Here is a 24,240-nt window from a genome sequence, read left to right on the forward strand (position 1 = left end):
TAAGATTTCATTGGGGGGAAAAAGTTTTTAAAGATATGGTATGGTGAGATCATGGAAAAACCAGTATACCAACATTTTTTTATTTTCTGAGAGTAACGTTAACGCGAAAGCCAGCAGAAGATTGTAAGGAGACAGTATAACCTAGCGCAGCAGCTGATCCAGCTGGCAGCTCACTTCTGGGAGTACCCCTTATTAGTCTTGTGAAGTGGGTGAGCTGTCGAATGCCTCCATGTCTCAGCTTTTGCATCTGTAAGGAGGAGACGATAACATTTGCTACCTCACTATGAGGTACATGTCGTGAAAAGCCTATGAGATTATTGAGGTAAAGCGCTGGCTTCCAGCAGCGCCTGATGCGTACATAGTAACCGCTCTGAAGGTTGCTGGCGGTGACGATGCTTGTGTTCTAATAAAAGCCCTGTGCCAAGTGCACGGCAGCGCCACTCAAGTGGGAAAGTCTTCCATCTAGTGCCACTCAAGTGGGAAAGCCTTCCATGTGAGCAATTGTTTTCTTTTTAGACAAAAAATAAATATCTCTGACAGACTGTATCCTTGGGAAACATATTCCCAAGAAATGAAATTCCTAAAAGATCTTTTTATAAGGTTTTATTTCTAACCCCATTGAATTATTTGACATTTTAAAGGAGATCCGTTTTGTCCTTCTATCCTTGAGTAGTAAGAGTGGTTTAAATGTACAAATAGTACTAGAGATGGAGCTTTCAAAATACAGTGATTTGGTCTAGTTATTTTACATAAAAATGCTTACCCTCCTGCAGTATAATTTGTGTGTAGACTTTGATGCAAAATGCTTATTACATTTTTCATGAGTTGCTCTGTGTTGGATGAAAGGTATTTTGTTGTCAGTGCCTTAATTTCAGTGATTGCAGACCTGGGCATACAGCATTGAAACACTGGACCACACCTAGCTTTTCCTGCATGATGGAGGCTAAACCCTCCCTCCCTTGAAGTTGCCTCTGCTCCCAAGTCAAGCCTTTCTTAAGCCAGATGTGTTAAATGACACAATGGGAGCCCGCCAGCCTCCTCTGTCCACGGGATTCTCCAGGCAAGAATACTGGACTGGGTAGTCATTTACTTCCCCAGGGCATCTTCTCAACCCAGGGATTGAACCTGGGTCTCCTGCATTGCAGGCAGATTCTTTACCATCTGAGGAAATTATAAGCCCCCTAATATAATGGGACGGGGAAAACACTGTGTATGGAATACAAATACCTATCAGCTATATGATTTTAAGCAAATTATTTAATGTTTTAAAATTTTATTTTCTCACCTATAAAGTAGGTCATTTAAAAATTGTTACAGGTTAAAATCTGATCATGTTTATGAAGGTGCCTTGAAAATAATGAAAATGCCATGCAGATGTAAAAATGTCTTTATTACAGTTACTTTTATCAAAGAAACAGTGTCTACATAGAACTGTAAAGTGTCCGTGAAAGCCTGTGTGTGATTTGAAGTGTCAAGGCTGCTGTAGGATTTCCCAGCAGGGTGGGGCTGAAGTGTGTTCGGAAGCTGGAGACAAGGTGATAACTTGCCCAGGGTCTGAACCTGGGATCAGCCCAAGCCTTGGCGAAGATTTGGGTAGATGGGAGAGTGTGGGGCCATGGAGATCGCAGATAAGTGTGTCTTGCTCTGGAAGCAGGAAAGAGACGGACGGGGAGAGGAGTCAGATTGTGAATACCTGACAGTGTAAATCTTGCACTTTTAAAGAACACGGGTCTTTTCCTCATTTTATAAACATTTTTATTTAACTGTAGTTTATTTCCCACGTTGCATTAGTTTCTGCTGTGCAGTGATGATTGGCTCTGTATACACAGACCCCCTCCCTGCCGGACCTCTCCCCCAACCCCCCCCGGCCCTGCGGTCCCACTGCTCCAGGTCACCGCATATCCCTGAATGAGCACCGTGCCCCGCGCTGCACAGCAGGTCCCAGTTCAGTGGTTTTCAGTGTCCACACAAAGCCGTTCAGTCACCTAACTCCAGAACATTGTCATCAGCCCCCAGACCCCGTATCCACGTGTGGTCCCTCCTCTGTCCTGCTGACCCCAGGCTTCCGACAGCAGCAAACCGCTTGCTGCCTCTGGGTTTGTCTCCTGAGGACTCTGCTAGGAATGGGTCACTCCCTGCCAGTCCCTCTGGGTCTGGCTTCGGTCACTTCTGGCACAGTGCATCCAAGCTTCCTCTGTGTTGTAACGTTATTTTTATGACTAATCATCCATTGTGTGGATAGAGAACGTTTCGTTTATTCATTGATCAGCAAATGGACGTTTAACCATTCTCCACTATTTAGATATTAGAACTAGTGCCACTGTGAACATATTGCGTGTGCATATTCTTGTGTGGACGCATGTTTTCAGTTCTCCTGGATATTTACCTTGGAGTGGCATTTCTGGGTCATAGAATGCTGAGTTTTGCTGAGGAACTGCCTGATTGCAGAGGGCCTGCACTACTGAATATTCCTGCCAGAAGCAAACGAGGTTTCCACTTTCTCTTCATCCCTGTCAGCCTTCGTTCACGCCTTTTTGATTACAGCCGTCCTAATAAGTGTGAAGTGGTATCTCATTGTTTTGTTTTGCGTTTCCCTAATGGTTAATAATATTGAGCATCTCCTCCTGTGCCTGTTTGCCATTTGTATGTTCTCTTTGGAGAAATGTTTATTCAAGTCTGTTGCACGTTTTAAAATTGTCTTTTTATTGTTGAAGAGTTCTTCGTACATTCTGGATACAAAGTGTCCTTGTAGATAGATAATTTGTCCTCACAAATACTTATCTATGTGGACATGCTCTCCCGTTCTGTGGGTTATCTTTTCACTTACTTAATTTTCATTGATTCACTAATTAAACCCACTGTGTCGTGATTTTCTAAACACTTTGATTTACAGTGATAATTTAATTCCTTCTAGGTTGGTCTCCTTTCTGTTAACTGTCATTCCAGGGCCAGGCCTTGTTGGTCTCTGTGCCCGCTGCCTATAACGCACCTTCCTTCCTCCCTGCCTTTCCAGACTGTTCCCTTTCTCTCAGGACCATCCGTTGTCGCTTCCCCTCACGCTGGTGCTCCCCTTGGCACTTTATGCATCTTGTACAGCATGGCTCTAATGCCGTGATGTGTGCTCTTTAATTATACGCCAGCTTTTCTGTGCGTAACTGATAAGGTGAGCGTGCCTGAAAGAGCTGCAAGACCCTCAGGGCCAGGAGCTCTGTGTTCGTTTCTTTTTCATCGTCCTTGCCACATACATGCTGATGAACACCCACAATGAATAAACCAGTGTGTGTCCATTTTGTCATTTTTTTACCCAAAATGATATGTATGAAAGAACCATTTTTATTTAAGTAGGAATTCAGGAAAAGTTGACAACCTGGATCCTGCCCTGTGGGACCAAAGGAAGCAAGTTGTAAAGAATTAGCTTTTTGTTGTTGTTGTTCCCCTTCTAAATGCCTTTTTACTGTTTACTGTAGAATACTAAATGAAGAATTCATCACTTCAGACCGTTGACAGAGAAGCATCAGTGGGCGCCAGAGTGCCGGCCTAGGGGACTATGTTCACAGCTATTCCTAGCAAATAGGAATGTCAAACATTTTTATAAGGACGCCCACACTGAGTTTTTTAAGAACAAAAACAAACTTCTTTCCAAGGAAGTGTTTAGAGTTGCTTGGTGTGGTTTTTTATAGTACCATTTCTCAGTAAAGAAATAATAACTCATCTGTGAACACTAAAACTAGCACAGATTTTAGATTAATTCAGACTATAGAAAGTAAATTATATGTATACCTGCATAACAAAAAGAAATAGCAATCCATGAAATGAGATTTCCCTTCTCTGCCTAGGAAAAGCTACATGGGTAATTTTCTAAGCCCTGATATCGTAAGGAAATGCTGTGGGATCTCTTACACCTGGCGTGGCAGTGGCTGCTCCCTGAATTGTGTTTATTCCTTCATCGGTTAAACACCCACTAAACCCCTGCTGTGTGCCAGGAACACACAGATAAAAGTGAGACTGCCCTGCCCGGAGAAGCCCTGGTTTCAGAGACCACATATGAGTCACAGGAGTCCTCAGCCTTGTTTGGTTTTAAACATTCTGAGGTGAAATTGCATTCCGCGTTATACCATTGGTTACAGATGCATCGTTTTCATGAATTAAAATACACTTCAGAGGAGCATCTTTTTTAAAATTTCATATGTATGGTTGAATTATCATATCATAATCACTGCTGTACAGCAAAGTGACTCAGTTATACATATATATGTGTGTGTGTGCTTTTTCATATTCTTTTCCATTATGGTTTATCACAGATTACTGAATATAGTTCTCTGTGCTGTGAGTAGGACCGTGCTGTTTTTCCGTCCCATATATGCCAGTTTGTATCTGTTAACCACAGACTCCCAGTCCAGCCCGTCACACATCCAGCCCCTTGGCCACAAGTCTAGTTTCTGCATCCACGTTTCTGTTTCATAGGCAGGTTCATTTATGCCACATTTTAGATTCAACGTACAAGTGATATCATCTGGTATTTCTCTTTCTGACTTGCTTCTCTAGTTGCACAGGATAGCATCCTGATGTTGGTTTAAAATTCAGTACTTAAACGAAGACTGTTGCCAAAATAATTATCAAGGCAAATTCAGTTAACACTTGAACGTGTTTATAGTTGCATCTCTCTTAAATACGTGTGCATTTATGTCAAGAAAGTAAGTCGTGGTTTTGTTTTAAAGACTGCTGCCTGCTCAGATTGCAGTTCCTCCGTTCTTGCTTTTCAGGGCTGTTGTATTACGCGGGACATGGATATGAGAACTTCGGGAACAGCTTTATGGTCCCTGTGGATGCTCCAAATCCGTATAGGTCAGAAAACTGTCTGTGTGTACAGAGTATACTGAAACTGATGCAAGAAAAGGAAACGGGACTCAACGTGTTCCTGCTGGACATGTGCAGGAAAAGGTAGACTCCAGTCTCCGCACGGAGACTTGTTGGTGGCAGTTAGACGTCAGCCTCGACTAGCTAAATCTGATGGCAAACCCAGGAAGCCTTCGAACACTTAGAGCTGCTGAATTTTAGATTGTGGGGTGAGACTGATTAAGAAGAAAACTAGAGAAGAGATTTTCTCTGTGTTTTCAACTTCCTGCCTGCTCTAGAAGTGACGAGCAAAAGGGCACGGGTACTAACTCATAGTAGAAAAGATACAGCCCCTCAGACTGCCTTTAGAACATCTTCTACAATCCCTGCAGCTATTCCTCCAGGAATTAGCAGAATCAAAACTCAAAAGAGTGGGGGCCCTTGGCATCTTCTTGCTTGCTCAGCTTTAACCAATCAAAATCCAATGCCCGAGTTCAAATGTAACTCCAGTTTTAAAAGCTAACAAGAAAAAGGGGTGATTCTCTGCTGTCTCAGTCACTGGGGAGTCCTGGATTAAATTTGGTAAATACATAGCTAACTAGATGATTGAAAGTGATAGGTTCAAAGTTCCTTTATGTGTTACAGAATAGTATATTTTTTCACTGTATTATTATTTGTGCTCTTTTAAGAATGCCATTTTAACTTTTTGTATTTGTATCTGTCCTTTTCGTCTTCTGCCTTTTAAATAGAAATGACTATGACGATACCATCCCAATCCTGGACGCCCTGAGAGTCACCGCGAATATTGTCTTTGGATACGCCACGTGAGATTTCAATGTTGGGGATTCCGTCATTCTTTGATGGCTTTTTTTTTTAATACAGCAGGGTTCCTGTGTGTGTGTGTGTGTGTTTTTTTTTTTTTTACTGTCCTGGCTCTTTGATGCTGCACAGGCCCTTCCCTAGTTGTGGCAAGTGGGGGCTACTCTAGTTGCGGTGCGTGGGCTTCCTATGGTGGTGCCTTCTTGTTGCAGAGCCCGGGCTCAGGACTTGCAGCGCACACACTTAGTTGCTCCACAGCATGTGGGATCTTCCCAGATCAAGGATCAAACCCATGTCTCCTGGCTCGGCAAGTGAATTGTTTACCACTGAGCCATCAGGGAAGCCCAATGACTTCTTTTTGATTGTAGATTAGAAGCCTAGAAATATCCATAGCCATCTAGGCATAAATTTGCCTTAATGTTCTTAATACAAAATTTTAAATAATTGACCTCAGCACTTTAGAGCTTGGCATCTTTTTTTCTAAGCCCCAAAGCACTTAATTCTTGCTTAAAGGTCAGTTCTTTAATTAAGATGCCCTGTGAGAGGCAGGATAGTACATGAGACTCATTAGTTTTTATAGGAGCCTCATGGGGCAAGTGTTTGCTTTTTTTTTTAATGTCTGTCTTTTCAGGTGTCAAGGAGCAGAAGCTTTTGAAATACAGCATTCTGGGCTGGCAAATGGAATCTTCATGAAGTTTTTAAAGGATAGGTTATTAGAAGAAAAGAAAATTACTGTGTTACTGGATGAAGTTGCAGAAGGTAAAATAAAAACTAAAGAGAACGCTACTTACGGTTCTCTGAGTATTTTAATCCTACAGTCATTGTGTGGGTTTGGAATTAGTATCTATTTCATAGAACAATGAAATAGTTTATATAATGTTTATAAGACTCTGCTTTCCTTATTGGCTTAGCTGTATGTATTAGCATAGCATTACTTTGACCTGTAAGGCTGAGCCCAGACATGATTGTGAAATAAATGAAGTTTAATCCTCAAAACTCTCTACCTTGTTTTAATACTTAGTGCCTGATGCCACCCAGTCTGCTTATTTGGAAAAAGGAGAAAAAAAGTTGTCCAATGAGCATTTTCTTTCAGGGTCAAACAGATGAAACTCTGTGGACATCTCGAGGCCCTGTGGGAAAACGCTGGGTTCTTTTTTTTCCCTTTGGCGAATGTGGGAGTTTGAAGCCCTGCTTGAAGGACGGGACCCTGCGGTCTGCCGCCACGCGGGTCCACCATCCCTGCTGCTCTCTGCCTTGCCGCCTGGCAGTGCTGTGCTCACGTCGCTCCCCGGGAAGCACCTGTTACAGCAACAGATTGACACGTCTCTTTTTAACACCATTAGTCGCTCAGCCGTGTCCAACTCTTTGCTACCCCGTGGGCTGTAGCCCTCCAGGCTCCTCTGTCCGTGGAGTTCTCCAGGAAGGAATACTGGAGTGGGTTGCCATGCCCTTCTCCGGGGATGTTCCTGACCCAGGGATCGAGCCCAGGTCTCGCGCATTGCAGAGTCTTTACCATCTGAGCCACCAGGGGAGCTCTTCAGTCTTATTAAAAAGAAGGCAGTTATTTTGCAAACTGGCTCCCTAGAAAATGGAGCTTCATGGATGTTCCAGAGATGGCTTCTGAATGTTTCACGACCTGCTCATTAGTCACATTCATTTATTTTCATGTTTTTATCAGTGTAGATCCCTTAGCTGGATCATTTGACTGCATTGCTTTCCCCTTTAATGTAGACAGCCAGGGCCCTGACCCTCCTTCTTCAACCAAAGAAGTTCTGCTTTTATCTGTTTTACATATTGTGTGGGCTTCTATTTAAAGTTCTCATTTGAAGACAAAGTTCCGGTGCCTAAAAAAAAAGTCTTTGGAGTGTCAGTTATTTTCAAAGTGAGATATACGAACATGCTCCCAAGACTCTAAAATGTTTTATTCTAATTTTAATCTATCCTATCTTAAAACTTAATAAAAAGCACCAGTTCACCCACCTGTTGTTCTGTCAATAAATGGCATCCCAGTATATTTGAACTTCTGGATTATATTTTTATTTATATTTTATTATACATTTGAACTTTGAACTCTTCAGGATAATTTATTCTGAATACTTTTAAGTTTTCAAAGATCATAGGCCAAACAGTTGAGGAGAAAAATCACCTTTCCAGTTTCAATTGTGTGCCAGTGAAACAAAAGGGGAAATAAATTGGTTGCTGTTATAAGGTTCCTGCTATCAATCTGTGACCCCAGATTTTGGGTTTTGTACTTGAAACAGCATTATTATGTTGCTTGAAACTGCAAGATAAATTCTTTCCTATGTAGTTCTGGCAATATGGCATTTAAGGTACCTGAATGCCATCTTGCTCTATAAAACTCCACAATCTGCTAGAAAAAAATATTTATTCAATTAGTGATGTACTTTTTAATAAGTCCCTTGGAACATACTTCTGACGGTTTTTAGTATGAGGTAGATGTTCAGCATGAATCTCAGACTTTGACAGTAACCTACATTCTATTATATGTTCCCTCTATCTCTTTCCTTACTCCCCTTTCATGGGGTTCAGTTCATTTCAGTCACTCAGTCATGTCCAGCTGTTTGCGACCCCATAGACTGTAGCACGCCAGGCCTCCCTGTCCATCACCAACTCCCACAGTATACTGAAACTCATGTCCATTGAGTCAGCGATGCCATCCAACCATCTCATCCTCTGCCGTCCCCTTCTCCTCCAGCCTTCAAGCTTTCCCAGCATCGGGGTCTTTTTAAGTGAGTCAGTTCTTCCCATCAGGTAGCCAAAGTATTGGAGTTTCAGCTTCAACGTCAGTCCTTCCAGTGAACACTAAGGACTGATCTCCTTTAGAATGGACTGTTTGGATCTCCTTGCAGAGACTCTTGAGAAGACTCTCAAGAGTCTTCTCCAACACCACAGTTCAAAAGCATCAATTCTTCAGTGCTCAGCTTTCTTTATAGTCCAACTCTCACATCCATACATGACTACTAGAAAAACCGTTGCCTTGACTAGATGGACCTTTGTTGGCAAAGTAACGTCTCTGCTTTTTAATATGCTGTCTAGGTTGGTCATAACTTTTCTTCCAAAGGGGCAAGCATCTTTTAATTTCATGGCTGCAGTCCCCATCTGCAGTGATTTTGGAGCCCAAGAAAATAAGGTCTGTCACTGTTTCCACTGGTTCCCTATCTATTTGCCATGAAGTGATGGGACCAGATGCCATGATCTTCATTTTCTGAATGTTGAGCTTTAAGCCAAATATATCACTCCTTCTTTCACTTTCATCAAGAGGCTCTTTAATTCTTCTTCGCTTTCTGCCATAAGGGTGGTGTCATCTGCATATCTGAGGTGATTGATATTTCTCTCAGCAGTCTTGATTCCAGCTTGTGCTTCATCCAGCCCAGCGTTTCTCATGATGTACTCTGTGTATAAGTTAAATAAACAGGGTGACAATATACAGCCTTGACATACTCCTTTTCCTATTTGGAACTAGTCTGTTATTCCATGTCCCATTCTAACTGTTGCTTCCTGACCTGCATACAGATTTCTCAATAGTCAGGTCAGGTGGTCTGGTATTCCCAGTCTCTTTAAGAATTTTCCACAGTTTGTCATGATCCACACAGTCAAAGGCTTTGGCATAGTCAATAAAGCAGAACCAGATGTTTTTCTGGAACTCTCTCACTTTTTCAATAATCCAGCAGATGTTGGCAATTTGATCTCTGGTTCCTCTGCCTTTTCTAAAACCAGCTTGAACATCTGGAAGTTCACGGTTCACGTACTGTTAAAGCCTGGCTTGGAGAATTTTGAGCATTACTTTACTAGCGTGTGCATCCTTCTAAATCTTATCATTCCCTTGATTTGCTTCTAACATAGTTTTAATTGAGTTTATATATGTCTGCAAAAAGTAGGAATATTTTAATTTGTGTGCTTAGTTGTTCAGTTGTGTCCGATTCTTTGTGATCCCATGGACTGGGGTCCGCCAGGCTCCTCTGTCCATGGGGATTCTCCAGGCAAGAATACTAGAATGGGTTGCCATGCCCTCCTCTAGGGGATCTTCCCAACCCAGGGACAGAACCCAGGCCTCCCGCGCTGCAGGCGGACGCTTCACCGTCTGAGCCGCCAGGGAAGCCCTGATCTTAATGTAGTTGCTTTGTGACCCCCTCTCCCTCCGACCTTCCTGTTATTCGTGAAAGACAAACATTTGGAATCTCTTTCTGAGTAAAAGGGATCAAATCTTAGAGTTTTATGTCTGTTTTCCCAGATAAGAAAGTACTTTCCAAGACCAGATGTTATTTATTTATTTTTATTAATAATATTTACAGAAATAGGATGAATTTCGGAGAAGGCAATGGCAACCCACTCCAGTACTCTTGCCTGGAGAATCCCATGGATAGAGGAGCCTGGTGGGCTGCGGTCCATGGGGTCGCTAAGAGTCGGACACAACTGAGTGATTTCACTTTCACTTTTCACTTTCATGCATTGGAGAAGGAAATGGCAACCCACTCCAGTGTTCTTGGAGAATCCCAGGGATGGGGGAGTCTGTTGGGTGCCGTGTATGGGGTCACACAGGGTCTGACGCGACTTAGCAGGATGAATTTATTTAATGTATTCATGTAAAAGAATGGAATATGGTTTTATAAATTTAAATTGAGATTTGTCAGTATTCATGTCTTAAATTATGTTGCATGAAAATAATATATTAGAAAAGCATATGTATAACATTTTTAGTAAGTTCAAAACCTAAAACATTCACATATACTATTTACCAATACTTATATGAGTTAAAAATTATAATATGTGTAAGAATATACCCAGTACTTTGGTTACTTTGAGTTGGGGAGACAGTAATGGTATTTTAACATTGTTTGTTTTAACATGTTATTTCTTTTCTAAAAAAGAAATCTGAGATAAAGACACCATGATACTTTAACTTTCTCTTAGCTGTGTAGTCATTTGTTTACTAACTGAACGTATTTCTCCACAGAGTACACATAAAATTATCATGACTGCTCTTACAGTAAAGTAATATACTTTCACTTCTTTGTGAACTTCAAGGCTTAGCATATTAGGGACTCATCAATAGAATTATAGAAGATAAAAGCTAGAAAGGGGCCTTTAGAAGTGAGCTGGTCCAGTATTTTTATCTGTTTGTTCACACCATATCCTTAGCACTTGGAACCATGCCTGGCACACAAGAGGTGCTTGGTAGGTGTCTGGAGTGAATAAGTGATGTTGAGAATATAACCTGGTTTGTAGGAGGGTTCTTGGCCAAAATGAAAGGATGTGGTCTTAAACATAATATTCACGTCTTATCTTTTAGATATGGGTAAATGTCACCTTACCAAAGGCAAGCAGGCTCTAGAGATTCGAAGTAGCTTATCTGAGAAGAGAGCCCTCACTGACCCAATCCAGGGAGCGGCACATTCCGCGGAGTCTCTGGTGCGAAACCTCCAGTGGGCCAAGGCGCACGGTACCATGAGATCTTCTTATGCTCTCTCTCTGATATATGTTCATGTAAAACCATGAAGTCGTCTTTCACTCTGAATTCACAGCTTTCTTCCAGACTTTGCTATGAATATGTTTTAGCCTAGTGAGTGGGATCTTAGTTCCCTAACCAGGGATTGAACCTAGGTGCTCAGTAGTGAAAGCAGAGTCCAAACCACTGGGCCTCCAGGGAATTCCCTGCAACATTTTTAAGCAACAGAAATAGCTCTAATAGTATTTTGCCCCATAAAGAATATTTGTTTGCTGCTTATCATCAGAAAACTCACCAAAAATTCTTTAGTTATTTATATAAGTTTTATTATTCTTTTTCAGAGCTTCCAGAAAGTATGTGTCTTAAATTTCAGTGTGGTGTTCAGATTCAATTAGGATTTGCAGCCGAGTTTTCCAACGTCATGATAATCTATACGAGTATAGTCCACAAACCACCCGATATATTAATGTGCGATGCCTATGTTACTGACTTTCCACTTGTAAGTCTCTACTTTTTTCTTTTATTTAAACTCTAATGGTATAGCCTCACTAAAGACTAAATTTTTGAAAACTTAAAAGTTTATGATTAAATATAAAGTATGTATACATATATTACATATATAAAAATATTTGTACTTAATAATACTCATAATATTTAAAAACTAATCGCCAAAATACCTTAAATATGTTAAATTTAGGAGTGTCTTAAGTTCACCCAGGAAATAAGCCTTTAATTTATCTCACCCTAAATAGTATTTCACATATGAAGGAATAAAACATGCTACACATAATGTCCAGAATTAATCTCTTCTTAAAAACTTGCCCCAAAATAGTTACTACAACAGGGGGAGTCGTATTTGTCAAACTATAGTAGTGTATTGGAATAGAAACCTAGCTCTTTCCAAACACTTAGATATGATATTCATTTTGTTTTGGCCTAAAGGAGCCACCAGACAAAATCCCTTTTCCTGCACCATTGCGGTAAATTGAGCCGTAAGCACGGAGTAAGTCACACACCCCAGAACATCTCCCTCGCTTCTGATCAGGGCTTCCTGGAGGGTGGTGCTCAGTGTGAGAGCCTGCAGCCTGCACTGACCCCAGAACTAAACGGATCCATCCTGCAGCCCTGGCAGCCCAGGCCCAGGGTAGGGCCCCAGACGCTGGGCCGGCTGAGCCTGAAGGCTGCTCTCGAGTCACAGCGCAGATCGCTTGCTCTTGACAGCAATTGGCTGCAAAAGAAGAAAGAGGAGGGGAGGGGAAGCTGCCTTTGGCACATCCATTTATTCTGTTAAATATACAAGTCACATAAATGCGCCTGCACCTTCCCCACAGTGATGACTAAGGAGGGAGGGAGTCCAGGAGCCAAACGCTCATGGGGCCCAAACTTAGAGGAAACTTGAGGACGCTTCTTCAAAGTGCTTGCAGAAACAGTTTGAAAGGAACTATCCTTCCAGAGCTAACTTCTTAAGTGTATCGGTGAGGAATTTAGAATTCCGTTTATTATTTGTGATGATTCTAGAATGTTATCTCCATTGTTTCTTTAGCCCTGGTAGGGTTTACCTACTCAGATCACAGTTCATTGGAGAGCAGCACCTGTTAAGATGTTTCATGGTCACAGGTGATGTTGTGACTTTCATTGATTTCATTAATAGCATTTTCTGGTTTTCACAGGATCTAGATATTGACCCCAAAGACGCAAATAAAGGGACCCCTGAAGAGACCGGCAGCTATTTAGTATCAAAGGAGCTTCCCAAGCACTGCCTGTACACTAGGCTCAGCTCACTGCAGAAATTAAAGGTTACTACTTTTCCTGTTTATAACTGGGCTGCCCTGGTGGCTCAGACGGTAAAGAATCCACCTGCAATGCAGAAGACCCAGGTTCAGTCCCTGAGTGGGGAAGATGCCCTGGAGGAGGGCTTGGCAACCCGCTCCAGTGTTCTTGCCTGGAGAATCCCATGGACAGAGGAGTCTGGCGGGCTACAGTCCAGGGGGCCGCAGAGAGCGACTGAGCAGAAGGCAGACTTTCTGAAAGTGACAGGCGTTTGTGCCTGTGAACCGTGTATTGGGCCAGAGATGTGCTGCTTCATTGCACATTGAAGCAGAGAGAGCGGCTTCACCGCGAGTCTCATCCATGACCTTTTTCGCATTTTGTATTCTGTCCTTAATAATGGCCCGAGGATTTGCATGTGAGAACGCATATCATTGCCCTCCATGCTATGAAAAAGTTAGGGACACAGAGCATGGTCCACTTGCAAATACCGTAGCATTTTCAGATAAGCATTTCCTAGCTCAGTGACTTTCTGCAAAACGCGACAAATTAGAATGGGAGTTTATTTTTATCTTTTTTCATTTCTCGTTGGCCTCACGCACGAGAAACTACATGATTTTCGTGGTCTATAGGGTTGAGCTTTGCAATAGAACCATGTTCTTGCCAGACTTGAGTTTTATTTGGAGCTACATGACCCTGGGAGGCCTTAGCCAAACCTTGGGGCGTGAAGTGAGTACTACTGACAGTCACACCAGGACGGCAGTCATAAACCTGCCCGCCCTGTTCACGGCTAGTCAGCCGACACTCGCCTTGTGTCTCTGAACTTCTGTCCATTCTCCGATTCAGGTATACGTCTCCACTTGTGGTTGTGGGTTATTACTTCATAATATTTTAAAAACAGCTAAAATTTTCACCTTGATGTTAAGCTGATTTTGGAGGTGGAGGCGTGCTGGGTCTTGGTGGCCGCACGTGGGCATTGCGCTAGTCGCAGGGGGTCTTGGTGGCCGCACATGGGCGTTGCGCTAGTCGCAGGGGGTCTTGGTGGCCGCACGTGGGCGTTGCGCTAGTCGCGGGGAGTGAGGCTGCTCCTGGTTGCATTGCTCGGGCTTCTCACTAGGCTGGCATCTCTCATGCCAGAGCACACGCTATTGGTGCACAGGCTTCAGGAGTTGCAGCTCACAGCTTCAGTGACTGCCGCCCGTAGGCTTGGTGGTTGCAGCCCTGCAGGCTTGAGAGCGTGGGCTCAGTAGTTGCGGGCACAGGCTTGTGTGCTACTCAGCACGTGGGATCGTCCCTAACCAGGGATCGAACCAGCATCCCCTGCACAGGCAGGCAGGCGCCCATCCACTGCACCACCAGGGAAGTCCCATAAAGCCGATTATTGTTTCGTTAAAAGATCACTCCCCATCTCCAGTAATAGGGAAAGACAGTTTTCTAAGCCCCACTGCTTGAAAAAATATCTCTTCACTGTTGATCAGGAATGTAATATAAGATCTCTGTGATTCTGTCTATACTAATTCAGTATATGGAATGAGGAAAGTGGAAGCTGGTTCTAGCTAGCCTTTCTTAGTATAAGGCAAATGTAAAGGGTACCTTGAGGGTCTGGAACCTGGGAAAGGAGAGAAGAGACTGGCTTTTTTTGGCTGCTGTTTGGCTTTGTCTGGATGTGTGTGTGGATGGTATTCTAAGACTGATACACTCTCCTGATTGATGAAAATGACAAACCTCATCTCTTCTCCTTCCCAGGAACATCTGGTCTTCACCGTCTGTCTGTCGTATCAGTACTCAGGACTGGAAGATACCGTAGAGGAAAAGCAGGAGGTGAATGTGGGAAAACCTCTCATTGCTAAACTCGACATTCATCGGGGCTCAGGGAGGAAGACGTGCTTCCAGACTTGCGTCATGTGTAACGGTCCTTACCCCAGCTCTGCCGCCAGCTCCGCGGGGGCGGCCCGCTACCGCCCACCTCAGGACTCCTTCTCCGGCGCTTACCACTCCCACCTCAGTAACTCGAGCAGCGTGATGCCATCAGATGGCTGTCGCTGCAGCCGGACTGCGGACACCTTCGTTTCAAGCCATCACACCCACCATTACTCGCGTCAGTTTGGCAGAAGCAACGTGCCAGTAGAGACGACTGATGAAATACCGTTCACGTTCTCTGATGGGCTTAGAATTTCTGAAAAGTGACTTCTTTGTTCTCAAAAGTTCTCATAATTAATAGATGTCTCATCCAACAGTACTTACATAAAGTGAGATACTAGGGGAAAAGCAAATAGATACACATGTAGCAAGAGAAAATTAGTTAACAGGCATTTCATGGCAAACTCAGGACTTTGAGACGTTGGAATTATTTAACTACAAACCTCCTCTTAAGATTTTGTGGATGGGTTAATTTCTTCTGTAAGTATGAAGTATGGACATGTATATGTTTGTGTACATAACAGTGTTTTCATCTTGACCACTCTGAAGTAAGAACAGTGGGAACGGCATTACTGTAGAATAAGTCATTGTATTTCTAGAACCAGGAAAAGAACCTTGGTGATGATCAGGCTTCACCTAATTTTTGTCAGTGGGAGAAACAGACCGAGGCAGCTTCTGTAAGTTGGAGTTGAGACCTCCAGGTTTGTACTGCAGTGTGTATTCCACTACACATTGCCTTCCTGACACCTTCTGAGACAGGCATGATTTCTGTAGATAGACTCTAAGACATGTAAATAAGAATGTCTGTGTATAATCTAGAAGCACATGAACTTTAGTTTGTGATTATAGGACTTTGCTACGAATACTAGTTAACATTTGTGTATAAATCTTTGTAGAACGGGCTGAAATGTCTTATTCCTTAATTTGTAAGGTCATGAAAGCACATGAGAAGTAATAAAATGTTTTTCTATGGTAAAGCTTTAGGCAGCAGGATAATATTGCTACTGGATAATCTTGGTAGCTGTTTACCTGAATCTTACAAACCCTGGACCTGACTTCCTTGATAACATGTATTTTCTCATTGAATTTTACTGGCCTTAGGAGATAATCACCTTTGGTTCTGCAAAAAGCAAGTTTAAAAAGCATCTGGCAGTATTAAGAAACGGTTGAATTAGTAATTTTAAGACATCCCCACAGAAAATCGCAGGCCTAGATGTCTTCACTGCTCTATTCTACAGACATTTTAAGAAAGAGCACCAATTCTTTGTAAATTTCTTCCAAAAGGAGAAGAGGAGAGAACACTCTGCGACCCCATGGACTGCAGCACACCAGGCCTCCCTGTCCTTCACCATCTCCCAGAGTTTGCTCAAACTCATGTCCATTAAGTCGGTGATGCCATCCAACCAGCTTATCCTCTGTCGTCCCCTTCTCCTCCTGCCCTCAGTCTTTCCCAGCATCAGGGTCCTTTCCAGTGAGTCGGCTCTTCTTCCATCAGGTGGCCAGCATATTGGAACTTCAGCATCAGCATCAGTCCTTCCAAAGAATGTTCAAAGTTGATTTCCTTTAGGATTCACTGGTTTGATCTCCTTGCTGTCCAAGGGACTCTCAAGAGTCTTCTCCAACATAGCAGTTCAAAAGCGTACCGTAATGCAAAATCAAAGCCATCACAGGGAAACTAGAGCAATAGCTATTACAGCCCTTACAGACGGAAAGAATCATCAAAACCCTAGCAAACAGTCTAGCAGCGTAAAAAGGGCCATACGCCATGAGCAAGTGAGATTTATCCCAGGAATGCAAGATTGGTTTAGCAAGTCATATATAGATTATCTTGTTGTTCGCCACAGTAATAATCTACAGTGTCACTGTGAATACTAAATTAGCAAATCCAGAGCCATTGCTCCTAGGGGGAGTGTGTGTGTTTGACATATATACATATCTCAAATCCTGGAGAAGGAAATGGCAACCCAATCTCAGGCTATAACCTTAACTCCTAAAAACAGTTTATCCTGGTAGATCTGTTTTGCTGTATTAAAAAAATGAGGTTCAGAGGTATTAAGTGACTTGGCTGAGGCCCCCTGGCTAACGGGCCAGCATCGGGACCCAGACCCGCCGGGCAGGCCCCAGAGGCAGAGCTCGCCGTGCGCTGCCTGCATCCTCTGGCCACGTCTGCAGGGAGCTGAGACAAGGCAGGGCGCGGCCTCGCTTCTCACCTGAGAACATGCCTGTCGGGGAGATCAACCCATCAACCAGTCTGCACGCATCCATGCATGGTCATCTAAGGGCCGCAAGCATTGACGGGGATTATACACAAACTGTAAGTAAGTAAGTTGGCAAATTCACACAGAACTGTTGAGTGAGGACCCTGTTCATAAAGAGAGAAGTTAACGTTATTTTGCTTAACTTTTTATCATGTATTGGGGTACAGCTGATTAACAATGAATTAAAACTGGATTTTACACTTTGGGGTCACTTGACCTTGTTGTGGTCCCAGGAAATGACCTCGTTTCAGGGCACACAGCGGCATTCCCACCAGGAAGATGAAGTGAAGCGGACCAGGGGAGACTCTGATGGAGACACTGATGAATCCAGGATCCAGGCTGAACTGGCCCAGACAGCCATCTCATTAACCAGTGTTGCCGGCGAGCTGGACACTTCAAGCCCAGAGTCCCGTCAGCAGCCATGTCTGCTGCCAGCACCCTCTGACGGGGGGTCTTTAGCAGTCGGAACCCCAGTCGGCCTGAGGCTCGCCTTGCTGGTCTGAGAGCCATCCTAGCTGCTGTCTGCTGACTCCACACATCTCAGGCCTGACCCATGAAGTGTCTGTGTCTTCAAGTGACCCTCAGGACCAGCTCTCCCCTCAGTGTTATGCCCCAGACCCTTGGCAGATGTCACCAACAGATGTGACCAGGGCCCAAGCCGGGGCTGCAGAACGGTAACGGTGGTGAGACCTCAGCGCTGCTTTACCTGCCGACCGAGACGGATGTCCCCAAAGATTGCAGTGAGGAAGGAGAAGGACGTCACGGTGTCCTGCCCACCTGAGCTGCATGGCCAGCCTCCTGCCGATGACCGATGGGTGGACAGAGGCCTCTTTGCGGCTGGGCCATGGGCAGCTTGCTTCCGAAACAGAAGGGTCGGCCGGTGCCGCCTGCCTGGGAGTTAGTTCTCCAACCATGCACCTGCAGTCTCGGGGCCCAGTTAGCCTGGGGCCAAGCTCCCGAGACCTCGTCCCAAAAGCCGCAGCCCCAGGGAGGACAGTGGGGCCGTGAGAGGATGGAAGGGCCCTTGCAGGCCCCAGGCTCCCAGGTTTCACATCTGGTCCAGAGGATGTGAGCATTCCCGAGGTCGTCGCTGAGCCCAGCCTCAGATGCCCAGGGCGGCTAGGTGGAAAGACCAGGGGTCTCCAGAGTCCCCGATTCCTAAATCAGCCCGGGGGGAGGACTTCAGAGAGACCCCGAGCCTGAGCCACAGGCCCCAGCAGGCTCGGCCGACCCCGGACACATCCGCCACGTGCCCCGTGTCTGCATCCAGGGTTGCCTGGGGCCGCTGCTGCCCTCGTGGGTGAGCGGCCGGGAGCTAGGGGAGAAGCCGTCAGGCCCTGGCTGCCCCAGCCCTCCCTGAGCTCGGCCAGCTTCCTTAGTGCAGGGCCCGGTGTACCCTGCAGGGGCCACTCGTGGGAAGAGCAGAAAGGTTGCTCCTTGGAGCCCGCCACCCTCAGCCTCCGCCCGTGGCACCTGGGCATGGACTGAGCTGCCCGGGCACCTGCTGCCACCCCCACGTGGGCTGGTGACTGCGGGCATGCTGCCGGCGGCTGCCCACCAACAGGCTGCCCCCTGCCCGGAGGCAGCTCCCACACTGGCGCCCACAGGCCTGAAGTCGAGGACACCAGGCACCTGGTGAGGGGCAGGCGGCTCTGCGGGAGGACAGAGGTGTCCTCCCCACGCTGCGCGTTCTGCTTCCTCTGTGACGATGCTGGTGACAAGGCTTGCTCTGGGATTATAGGGCTTAAGCTGAGAAGATACAGTCCCACTTTCCTCCACAAAACTGCTGATTTCCTTAGCCACTCTGATGCTTCTAGCCACAGCAGCCTTCCTGGTAGAGACGTGATCCCACCAAGAAGAGGCAGCATGAAATTAAAAGGCTTAGGCTCAAGAGGACAGCTCCCCTGGGTTCAAAGCCCAGCTCTGCAGCCCTCTCGTCTCTTAAGCCTCACTTTTCTCCTAAGTACCATCTGCCACAGGGCTCCTTGTTCTTGTTGTTCAGTCGTGTCCGACTCTGCAACTCCATGGACTGCAGCACGCCAGGCCTCCCTGTCCATCACCAACTCCCGGAGTTCACTCAAACTCACGTCCATTGAGTCGGTGATGCCATCCAACCATCTCATCCTCTGCCGTCCCCTTCTCCTCCTGCCTTCAATCTTTCCCAGCATCAGGGTCTTTTTCAGTGAGTCAGTTCTTCACATCAGGTGGCCAGAGTATTGGAGTTTCAGCATCAGTCCTTCCATTGAATACTCAGGGGTATTAGTAAGCATTAGATAAGGTCACCCAATAAAAGCATGAGCAGGCATATAGTAAAAATAAAACATAGGTCACCCACCAGGTTATTAAACTGCAGACAAAAGAAAGGTGTAGTGGGCTGAATAGCGCCCCCTCCCCCGCCCCGCCCCGCCAAATGTCTCTCTTAATCCCCCAGAATCTGTGACTGCAACCTTATTTGGAAATATTGTCTTAGCAGATATAACTAAGCATCTGGAGGGAGTTCCCTGGTGGTCCAGCGATTAGGGCTCTGTGCTTTCACTGCTAAGGAAAAGCACAATCCTTTGTGCTCAATCCCTGGTGGGGAACTAAGATCCTGCAAGCCGCGCGGTGCAGCCGAAACATTTTTTTTTTTAATAAAATAGGCACACACACACACACAAAAAGATCTGGACGCGAGATGGTCCTGGATGAGGGCGGTCCCTACCCCAGTGGCAAGTGTCTGTGCGTGTAAGGGGCGGGAAAGAAGACAAGGCACGGTGGAGGCCGCGTGGAGGTGGAGGCCGCGTGGAGGTGGAGGCCGCGTGGAGGTGGAGGCCGCGTGGAGGTGGAGGCGGGCACGCGCGGCACAGCCGCAAGCTGAGCGCGCGCCCTACACGCTGCAGACGCACGGGGAGGCGTGCCCTCCAGACCCTCCCACGGGAGAACGGCCCCGCCGAGACCCCACTTTCTGCCCGTTGATACGAAGTTTGGACTTCTGGCCTCCAGAACTGGGAGACGATAAATCTCCGTTGTTTCGTGACGCCACGCTGGTGAAAATGGGTTGTGACAGCTCTAGGAACCCGCACGGGATGGCAGCTCCGACTCCAGCCCCGAGCGGCCTGGGAAGGACCCGGAGCAGCGCGGGCGGAGCCGGCCGAGCCGCCGCTCCCCCGCTGCTGTCAGTCTCGGGCGCCCCCTCCTGGCCCCAAGGCGGACGCGCGCCCCCGCCGGCCCAGACACACAGTCTCCAGAGAAACGGCAGAACGGAGGGGATCTCAGCGCTTAAAACGGAAGCTTGTCTCCAGGGAGGTCCCTGGTGGCCCGGTGGTTCGGATTTGGCGCCTTGGCCGTCGTGGCCTGGGTTCAGCCCCTCGTCGGGGACCTGAGACCCCACAAGCCGCACGGCGTGACCCGAAAAATTTCTAAGAGAGGATTTTTAACCATGCGTTCTTTCCCCTCGTCCTGAATAACGCAGCCAGCTCTGTACCCCGTGTCTCGCTCCCACGCTCTGTCCTCTCCCCCTTCTCCGTACGTTCAGCTCCGCCGTGATGACCCAGCTTTCCTCTCGCTTCCTCGACCCGCTCCTCCCGGACGGAGGACCGTTCCTGGTAGCCCAACCACGCACCTCCCGGGGGTCCCCTCGACCTTGTCACACAGAAATGAACTCAAACCTTCCCCCGCTGATCACAAACTCCTGTCAGCTCACTTCAACCTAATCGGGTCCAAAACACGCGAACAGCTCGTGGCGAAGATCCCCCTGGAGAAGCAAACGGGCCGACAGGCTACCGCCTATGAGGCCGCAAGAGTCGGACAGACTTAGTGACTAACCCTCCCCAGCAGGGGAGCAGCTGACGCTCCCGGCCAGCAGGGGAGAGCCCCGGGCGGCTCGCTGGTGGTGACATCCGCTGCACCCTCAGAGGAGGGATCGGACCCCAGTGAGAAACTCTGGGGCCTGAGCAGCAGCGACCAGCGGGCCTGAAGGGGTTGGGGGCCCGCTTTAAGGACTCCGGGTCTGCACCGTCCTCTGGGGCCTGCCCAGCTCTCTGGACCAGGCCTTACTTTGTTTTGTTGAGTTCTGGGTGGGTTCAGTTCAGTTCAGTTCAGTCGCTCAGTCGTGTCCGACTCTGCGACCCCATGGACTGCAGCACCCCAGGCCTCCCTGTCCATCACCAACTCCCGAAGCTTGCTCACACTCATGTCCATCGAGTGGGTGATGCCATCCAACCACCTCATCCTCTGTTGTCCCCTTCTCCTGCCCTCAATCTTTCCCAGCATCGGGGTCTTTTCCAATGAGTCAGCTCTTCCCATCATGGGGCCAGTGTTGGAGCTTCAGCTCCAGCATCAGTCCTTCCAGTGGTGGGTATGCGCCGGGAGCCCAGCAGAGGGCAGCGCAGGCTCGTTTGTCCTTCACTCTGCGTGGGTTTTTTACAACCTGGGAGCTTGCTTCCTGATGCAGCCCAGAGCACAGGGAAGGCCGGAGCCTCGGGAAGGGCTGCTGGAACACCGGAGCAGCGGTGTTCTCAGCCACTCAGCCAAGCCACAATGAGGCCTTGCCAGTGGCCATGCCCCTCCTGACCTCTCACCGCTTGACTCTGGTGCTGCAGTCCGTGGGGTCGAAAAAGAGCCAGACACGCCTGAAGCCACCTAGTGCTCACATAACTGGGATCAAATATACCTAACCCTGAGTATTCTTGTCTAAACCATTTCAAGGGCACTGTTCAGTACTGTCCAGTGTGCACAGAATGCTCCCACTCTAGAGTTTGTGATTTTTCATGGACAGAACCTGAGGCACAGCTATGGTGAAATTCAGAGAAAAGGCCAAGACCTGGAGATTGCTTCTGTTGAGAAAGGAGGAATTCCAAGGTGCGACCCAGAGGTTTCTCAGGCTATGGTGCACCTACAAACTTTCCGGACCCCTCTGCCTCGAGGGGCTGGGTGGGGGTTTCCTGTCCACTTCAGTCTCATCTGCCCCCAGCCCTCCCCAGACACTAGCCGGACAAAACCTACAACTCAACTGGGAGTCATAGGGAGCACCCCCAAAGGGATCCCTGCCCACGTTCAGAAACAGGACCAAAGGTCATTCAAAGTGAAAGAAAGTGAAAGTCGCTCAGTTGTGTCTGACTCTTTGCGACCCCATGGACTATGCAGTCCATGGAATTCTCCAGGCCAGAATACTGGAGTGGGTAGCCATTTCCTTCTCCAGGGGATCTTCCCAACCCAGGTCTCCCGCATTGCAGGCAGATTCTTTACCAGCTGAGCCACAAGGGAAGCCCACAAGTTATTCAAAATCCTCTCAAATATCACTCTGAAAATAATCTGTACAGTATGTAAATGGAATGTCAATGGGAAGTGATAAAAATTGTGCCTCCAAAACATTTTAGACTTCCCTGGTGACTCAGTGATAAAGAATCGGCCTGTCAGTGCAAAAGACAAGGGTTCAATCCCTGGATCGAGAAGATCCCCTGGAGAAGGAAACGGCAACCCAGTCCCATATTCTTGCCTGGAAAATCCTAGGACAGAGGAGCCTGGCGGGCTATAGTCCATGGGGTCGCAGACACGACTTGGCAACTAAAACGGCGGAACACTTTAAGCCATAAGATGCATTCAGGGTCCTTGGCCTTTGATGAGCTCCAAAGCGAGCAAGACAGAACTTGAATCCCCAATAATAACAACAGCTAGTATTTAGGCAGGTCCTGTGAGCCTGGCACAATGTCAGCTGCTTTTCTTATTCAGGCTTTTGTGATGGATGGAGGTATTGTGTCCGATTTACAGAGGAGGAAACTGGAGCCCCCAGGACTGCTGGACTTGCTCAAGGTCACAGAGGAAGAAAATGGTGGAGCCTGCATTTGGACACTTCAGACCAGCTCCAGGTAACTGGCTAGTGACCTCAGCTTGGCCTGACTGGCCGGGGGCTGAAGTGCAGTGTCTAACATAGAACTGCAGGAATTCTGGCTCAGGGGAGCCGAGAAGCCTGGGGAAGGGTGAGTTTCCCATCTTTGAACAAGGTCAGAGCCACCACCAGTTCCAATTGCCCTTAATCTGGATTGGTAAATTCGCACATAAAAAACGTTAACAGGGGCATTCACGCACACGCTCACCAGCCAGACCACCTCTTTCCAACACATGCCCTCCATTTCCGCCTTAGTGCCAAAAAAAAAAAAAAAAGTTGCCAAAAGCACCTCAGAACATCCAGAATGCTTTAACCCTCCAGCAGGAAGACCTCCCGAGGCCTGGCCCTTCGTCCCTTTCACACTTGCCTTTGCTGCCAGCTCTTGAAGGGATCTGAACCTGAGAACATCTGGTGAGGAGGTCGTGTCATCCTTTGATCCAAAAGAGCCGAAAGAAAAAGTAGAACAAGGAATGCCGAATGCTTTTCTGAACTGATTCGCCTGTACTTCATTTGTTTTTGCTTTCATACATTTTGGCTCTTTTATTTCAAACTAGTGGTAGGTGGTGGGAAAAAAAGGTTTGAAAGTATTCACCTGCGCCAGGCAGCTGAGCCAACGATGAGTTTAATTAACCTCTCTGTCTATCTGACCTTCCCCCTCAACCTCCACCCACTTCACTGGCACAGGCACCGGCGGCGTGCAAGGACCTGTCCGCCACTCTAACTGGTGACGACCTACATCTGTTTATTCCCTCATCACCCAGCTATACTCACAGACCAAAACCTGCAGCCTTCAGTGCCCAGGAGCGACTGGTTTGTAGCCGAGGCATTTGTGAACACAGTTTCCATTTTCCCTTTGTTACCTGTTAATTATCTTTTGTAATCGAGGCCTGCTGTCATGTGTAGGTACAAGTAGGTGATATTTGAATGTACTTTGAGAGAAGTGTTTCAGCAGATATTGGGTACTAAAAAAATAATTGGAACAATAAAAGCCCCGCCTGCTCTCTCCCAGGGAGCCCTGTCTGCCTCTGATGCTTTGAATATTTATCTTGCGACGTCCCTGGCAGTCCAGTGGTTAAGACTCCGTGGAAGGCTGGACTTCAAAGGCTCACCCTGCTTTCTGGAGGAAGACGTATGTACAGCTTTAGGGTTGCACCACCCCTAGCTCAGGAGAGCCCCAGCTGTGACCTCCCTTGCCCCCAAGGTGGGGAACATGTAGAGAAGCATAGGTCCCATCTTCATATTTCAGAACCACAAGGGCAACTCGTACGTGAAATGGTCCACAGTCCTTGGACTTAGAGAAACTGATG

At 46.8% G+C, this 24,240-nt stretch overlaps 1 protein-coding gene across 1 annotated transcript in view; it reads left to right on the forward strand.

The window, feature by feature from the left end:
• Window positions 1-15,652, forward strand: part of MALT1 (MALT1 paracaspase) — a 62,710-nt gene extending 47,058 nt beyond the window's left edge. The window contains exons 11-17 of the mRNA XM_052660230.1: window positions 4,764-4,941; window positions 5,586-5,660; window positions 6,287-6,414; window positions 10,967-11,116; window positions 11,464-11,621; window positions 12,793-12,918; window positions 14,636-15,652. Of these exons, the coding sequence (XP_052516190.1) occupies window positions 4,764-4,941; window positions 5,586-5,660; window positions 6,287-6,414; window positions 10,967-11,116; window positions 11,464-11,621; window positions 12,793-12,918; window positions 14,636-15,076 (1,256 nt within the window). The 3' untranslated portion in view covers window positions 15,077-15,652. The remainder of the gene's footprint in view (window positions 1-4,763; window positions 4,942-5,585; window positions 5,661-6,286; window positions 6,415-10,966; window positions 11,117-11,463; window positions 11,622-12,792; window positions 12,919-14,635) is intronic.
• The last annotated feature ends 8,588 nt before the right edge of the window (window positions 15,653-24,240 follow it).

This window comes from Budorcas taxicolor, chromosome 22 (assembly GCF_023091745.1).
Source record: "Budorcas taxicolor isolate Tak-1 chromosome 22, Takin1.1, whole genome shotgun sequence".
NCBI lineage: Eukaryota > Metazoa > Chordata > Mammalia > Artiodactyla > Bovidae > Budorcas > Budorcas taxicolor.